We start from the raw sequence: 6806 nt of genomic DNA, 5'->3' as shown, positions 1-6806 counted from the left end.
AGATTGACTAGACTAATTATGTTTTCCTCTGTATAGTAAAACCTTGCAATATTACCGTTTCCTTGTATTAGTCTAACCCCATATTCAATCATGGCGGTAAAAGTATCAACAAGACATGGAATCCTTCCATGTTTTCAACGTTCATCACCACTTTTATGCTCTTTGCACTTGGATTTGGTAATAAAATTAAAGTATGACAATTTTATTTTTTGTTAGCGATGTCGGCGACATTTATTTTATAATCGATTAGTAGCATCGAAGAGCTTCTAACGACCGACAATCGATTGTCGGCGACAATCGTTCCATCACTAACTTCTTGCCACAAAGCATTCTTTGTTGAGGAGAAATTTAAATTCAAGTGATCATGAAGAGGCATACACCCTCCTTTAAAAGGTGGGAGGGATCGATTTTTAAAAAGAATAGGTGAAAAAATATAATAACATCATAATTTTCTTCTCAATAGCAAATGAAACTTTTATGAGTTTCCTGACATAGTGTAGATTTAAGTTTACTAAAATCATGTTCCCATGGCTACCATTGTGTGGGTTGTGGCCACAGCAGGGTCATGATAAGTCTTAATGTGCAAGCATATAAGGTAGTGTAAATTCAAGTTTTCTTAGATCGGAGTCCCCAGGCTAATAAAGGAGATCATTGTGTTACAAGGAAATATGGTAAGCAAAGCCAGGGTTTCTCGGGTGAGCATTCTAGCCAATGTTAATGGGCCTCTAAATTATTTCCAAAAAGATGCTGTAAAAGTTATTCATTCTGTCTGCATTTATTTTTTTAACATCACCTATTTTTTTCAAGATTTATTCAAGAGAAAAACAAACGTTGGCAAAGTACGACAAAAGCTAAAAGCCATTGAATTTGAACATCAATACACGTACTATTTTTAAAAATAAACCAATAAATTTTATGTATGTGTATCATGTCAAGGTTCACTGAGTCAAAGGTCAAATATTGTGAAATCGCTCATTTTTGTGGGGGTTTAATTTTCGTGGTTTTTGAGGTATTAAGGGACCCATGAATTTCTGACCACCACAAAATGTAATTTTTGACAAATATATTACTACTCAATAATTCTTCATCCATGATATTAAATCCCCATGAACCCATATTTTTTTCCTCAAGCCACAAAAATCTGACCCAACTAAAATATGTGATTTACAGTAGCTATTTTATGATACCTGCAGCACAGGCCTTTGGATCGCTTAAAAAAAAATTGTGTGTGTAAAAAAAAAATAAAGGTACTGAACTCTTACACTGGGTACCTAATTTCGCTAATAAAATATTTTTTATTCTAATGCTCTAAAATTCTACTTTCTATTGAAATCTATTCATAGATAAACATTCTTCAATTCTACCAAAGCTCATTCCGAAATTCCATATATTTCTTGAGATATTCTGAAATCAATTTCAAAAATGACCTACTTTCTTTTACTCGACATTAGCTTGGGCCCCTGGTCATTCACATGTAAACAGACGGTGTTTGAAGTGCGGCGAAGAGTTGCAAAATATTTGCAAAATCTTTCAACAATTTAAAGTTGATTTCTTACTCCAGATTGTAACGTTAAGTCTGTAATAATATTCCTTTCGCGAAAAATTAATTTGAAAACGTCAACATCAACAACTACTTATGAATGTAAATGAAGCCATGGTAGAACGAATTTTTCCGAAATGCATTATATACCTTTCGATTTTCAAAACAATTAGACCGCTAAAATGTTGTTTGTAACTCAGTTACACCATATAATCAAATTAAAGAAAAACCTTGTAAAGCTTGAATGCAAATGAGCAAATATTCATTGAGTTTAGAATAAATTCCGGGGAAAATTTGTCCCGTCGTTCCCGCTTTACAATTAGTGAAGGCCCAAGCTGATGTCGAGTAAAAAAATTAATGTAAATTTGGGAATTGATTTCAGAATATCTCGAAAAGTATAAGGAATTACGGAACGAACTTTGGTAGTAATGAACATTGTTTATATTTGAATAGATATGGATAGAAAGTAAAATTGTAAAGCATTTTATTTAAAAGAATTTTATTGGCGAAAGTAGGTACCCCATGAAAAGAGTTCCATACCTTTATTTTTTTTTTCAACACCTCAATTTTTTTTCTAAGCGATCTAAAGGCCTGTGCCTGCAGTAATGTACCTCTAATAAATATTGGTAGGTATAGAAAGACCTTGCATCATATACTAGTAATTTAATAATAGATATGCCATGAATTAGATAACTTAAAAGTTAAAACACACACATGTATATAATCAATAAATTTATTTGAATTACATGTAAAAAAAAAAAAAAAAAAAAAAACATAAATAATCAAAGTTTACAGAGACAATGAATGTTGTCTTTAGGTAAGGCAATGGGATGTCCAGATTAATGTTTGTGAAGCAGCTAGGTTAAAGGTTTTGTTCCAGGTAAATGTTTTTGTGCAAGTCTTATTTCCAAGTAACTATGTACCGGTATAAGCCCTATGCTGATCAAACTTGCATGGACGATACACCGAAGGATCTAAGGCAAAGTCCCACATTAAGCTAATAATCTAGTAGTGAACATCCCAAGATGTAATCTAAATCCAGCATCTGAAGCAAGTTTGAGAGTGATTTTAGATGAATGCCTTGATGCATCACCCTTACCAAAGTAAAATTATTGCAGCAATATTGCTGCTATATTGCAGCAACATTGCGGCAACACATTTTTGTCACCAGAAACAAGCTTTTTGGGTTAGTGAAATATCACAGCTAGCTGCAACAACTTCTGGTGACATTCTGGCAATACTGCCAGAAAAAAACTTTCTGGCAACATCTAGGATTACCCATGAGCCATTTGTTGAGCATGCTCAGTCATTTACTTCCTCTTTTTAAATAAAGTGGAGGGAATTCAAAGGCAAGCATGTTTTGCTTCATTACTGACTTGTATCAAGTTAATTAGAGTTGTTAATTGTGTACAGTGGGATTAGTCAAGATGAGTAGTAAGACTGCATATGACTAGAAAAAAGAATTTAAGCAGAATTATAGGAATGTGTACTCTGTTTCCATATCATCAGACTTGGTGAGTCAAAACCAATATTCTTTTTGAGATGAATGATTCAATGGAGATAAAACTGGAAAAATTATATGTGTTTCAATTAGTGCTTGTGATGCATGCATACTAGACTTGTATGTCTATATATCCTAGAGTAGCAGGAAAAGATGAATTAAAGCATGTTATTTGAAAGTTAATGCAGAGTTGCTGGACATTTTCACAGTGGCATATTAATATTGTTTCTATTAACATTTTTTATGCGCCCGTCTCGATAGATCGGGGGTACATATTGTTTTTGTCCTGTCTGTTTGTTTGTAAACTTTAACCTTCACCATTACTTTTGAACCAATGAGAGATAATTTCATATTTGGTATGTCAACTCCACTAATTAAGTTCTTTCAAATGACATCAAGGTCAATGACCTTGTGACCTTGACTGTGACCTATATGCTAAAAATAGCTTTTTCGAATATTCATCATAACTTAAAATTAATGAAAGATAGAGACTTTATATTTAGTATGCATAATTCACTAATTAACCTTTTTCAAAAGACACCTGAAGGTCAATGACCTTAAGACCTTGGCTGTGACCCATATCCTTAAAATAGATTTTTTGAACCTTGGACATAAATCTTGAGCCATAAAAGATAGAGAACTTGTATTAAGTATGCACCCTTCATTAATTAAGCTCTTTCAAATAACACCAAGGTCAATGACCTTGAGACCTTGACTGTGACCATATACAATGTACTTGAAATAGATTTTTTGAAACTTCGACATAACTTTTGAGTCATAAAAGATGGAGAATTCATAGTTAGTATGCACCCTTCACTAATTAAACTCTTTCAAGTAACACCAAGGTCAATGACAATTTGACCTTTACTGTGACCCATATGCTAAAATAAGCCATTTTGATCCTCTGCCATAAATTTTGAACTATAAGAGATAGAGACTTCATATTTAGTATGCATACTCCACTAATTAAGTTCTTTCAAATGACACCAAGATCAATGACCTTGTGACCTTGACTGTGACCCATATGCTATAAATAGCTTTTTCATCAAACTTTATTGCCACCAGGTGCATAGTGTTTCACAAACATATCTTGATTTTCATTATGATGATCAACATAATTTTCTATCTGTTCAAATAGCAGAAGTAGCTATTTCTTATTGCCCCTGTGGCTTGCTATTGTTTGTTATATTCCTCAGCACAGTTTGTTAATTGTTAGATTGATAGATCATTATTTCTATTAAATACCAATTTATATGTAACTTACATACGAAAAATAACATTTCCGCAATATTGCGGCAAAAATGCCGGAAGATGTTGCCAAAAGATCAATATTTTGGTCATGATTTGCAGCAATATTGCCGCAACCCCTTTCTGGCAATATTGCCGCAAAACTATTTAACATACGAAAAACGATATAGCCGCAATATTGCGGCAATAATGCCGGAAGATGTTGCCAGAAGATCAACATTTTGGTCATGATTTGCAGCAATATTGCCGCAACCCCTTTCTGGCAATATTGCCGCAAAACTAATTTACATACGAAAAACGATATAGCCGCAATATTGCGGCAATGTATTGCCAGAATGTTGCTGCAATATTGCAGCAATAAAGCCAGAAGATTATCTGGAAAAGTATGTCAGATCCAGTATCTAAAGCAAGTCCACTTTTGTGCATCCTTTAAGATGCATCATCCGTGCAAGTTTTGTTTTTAGTTACTTTAGAATGAACCTGATCCAAAGACATTAACCTGTTTACTCATCCAGAAAATGTAGGTCAGATCCAGTATCCGAAGCAAGTACATTAGTATACATGCATCCTTGGATGTATCATTCATGTAAGTTTGGTCAACATAGGATTTATAGTTACTTGGAAATAAGACCAGTGTCAAAAACTTTAACCTGTTCACTCATTTGGAAAATGCAGGTCCGATTCTAGCATCCTAAGCAAGCCTGGTAGTGTGCATCCTTAGATGTATCATCCATGCAAGTTTCATCAGCATAGAGTTTATACCAGTACATAGTTACTTGGAAATGAGACTTGCATAAAAAACATTAACCTGCAACAAAAACTTGAACCTAGCTGCTTCACAAACATTAATCTGGTCATTCCATTGCTGATATTGCAGCATCTGAAACCTTGACTGGTACAACTGAAACTCAGTAGAAGCATCCTACATGCATCTCTGACTAATGTAGGGCAAAAACGTACTTAAAAAGAAATCGCACAAAAACTTTAACCTGGGAAGCCAAAGCAAACACTGACGCCAAGGGTATCATATTACCTCCCCACAATTTCGTTGAGTTGAGTTAAAAAGTGAAAAGACTGCATGTTACTTATTTCTAAACTAGTTCTCTGTGACATATGAGTGAAATTTATTTCTCAATACAATAATTGCCTATATTAACAGAAACTTTTATAGAATCCACATAATGAATGGTAATATGATAATCAAAGCAAGAGATTTGTTTTCTCGATAATTTGATCCACAATTTCAGCTGGAGGCACTTTGATGTCCACTTGGATACATTTTTCATCTATGGTTGGAATTTCTAGAGTAGCTAACTGAGAGTCTAGTAGAGAGGGCGGCAAGAAATGACCAAAGCGACTGTTTAATCTGCCCTGGATCACCGCCCTGTCACCATGTAAAAGGACAAACAAAATGTCAGGAATCGGATCCTCAGATGAACAACCATTTACCAAGACATCTCTGTATACTTTCTTTAGTGCTGAGCAAGTAACAACACCAGATTTCCCCTCTTTTGACAATCTGAAAAATGCATGTACATAGGTAATTATAAGTTCTGAGACTGCATAAATTGTTAAAATATGAAATGGGGTTATTGTTAAAGTTTGATTGACTACAAGTTGTTATTACATATAATTAGTTCTTAACTTGCTTACCCTTTCATGTACTTGTTTATTGCTAATAACCATGGAAGTCTATCCTATATCAGAAATAAAAGGATTTATCTACACTTAAAACTTGAAAAAAAAGAACATGCAAGAACAAGCTATACATGCAAGAAATAAATATTGTAAAAGTAGGTCATCTTTTAAAAAAATCTGTTTCATTGCATGCCCTCTCCCAACCAACTGGCAAAAAATGACATGACTCAAAACTTATTTTAACCTCCAAGGAACAATTTTTTTAATGCATTCTGGGAAAATTATAGATCTTGTAAATTCAACATTGATGTTGATATTTTTTTGGAGGAAAAAATTCCAGTCTTCCTAACATCCAATTCTTTTCATCCTGAGTCAGGAGAGGGCAAACAAACAATATTATAAAGTTGGCCTTATCTAGGTGTTTCAACTTCATAGCTCACCTGGTCAGTCAGAGGGATTCCATTAGACATTTTCTCTTTGTTTTCTTTGGAGTGAAACTCATCCGCATCTCTAAATGGCAGTCCTAGCTATAAGATAATATAAAGGAAAAAAAAATTAAGCTGATTCATGTTTCTCTCTCTCTTTAATGAGTTACTGTTTGTTTGTTTGTACATGTATATCTCTTCAAGAATTTTCACTTGTGTCAAGATGCCATAACTTGTCCACAGAAAGCTGCAAATTTAGACCTGTACTCCTCGTTTAGGGCCTTTGAGCAGTGGACATCAGTTAATATGATCCCATCAAAAGGATCTGTCTCCAAGTTCCATTTTGGAATTCCAACCCAGGACCTTATAAGAACTCCCTACTCCACAACTCTAGAGGAAATGCTGTAACCACTATCCCATGCAAGTGACCCATAAAGTTGATGCAAGCTAGGTA

General features: G+C 34.1%; 1 protein-coding gene across 1 annotated transcript; it reads right to left on the bottom strand.

The window, feature by feature from the left end:
- Positions 1-4870: 4870 nt before the first annotated feature.
- LOC134260995 (probable gluconokinase) lies at positions 4871-6569 on the bottom strand. The gene is made up of 3 exons (XM_062743492.1): positions 6368-6569; positions 5943-5986; positions 4871-5808 (listed from the first exon to the last, which is right to left on the bottom strand). The coding sequence occupies exons 1-3, from the start codon at positions 6395-6397 to the stop codon at positions 5490-5492; spliced, it is 393 nt and encodes a 130-aa protein (XP_062599476.1). The 5' UTR covers positions 6398-6569; the 3' UTR covers positions 4871-5489.
- Between the last annotated feature and the right edge of the window lie 237 nt (positions 6570-6806).

This window comes from Saccostrea cucullata, unplaced genomic scaffold (assembly GCF_032062105.1).
Source record: "Saccostrea cucullata isolate Sc308-1 unplaced genomic scaffold, CSIRO_AGI_Scuc_v1 ctg12365, whole genome shotgun sequence".
NCBI classification, from domain to species: domain Eukaryota; kingdom Metazoa; phylum Mollusca; class Bivalvia; order Ostreida; family Ostreidae; genus Saccostrea; species Saccostrea cuccullata.
The sequence above is the reverse complement of the archived record's forward strand: the minus strand, read 5'-3'. Positions and strand labels throughout refer to the sequence as shown.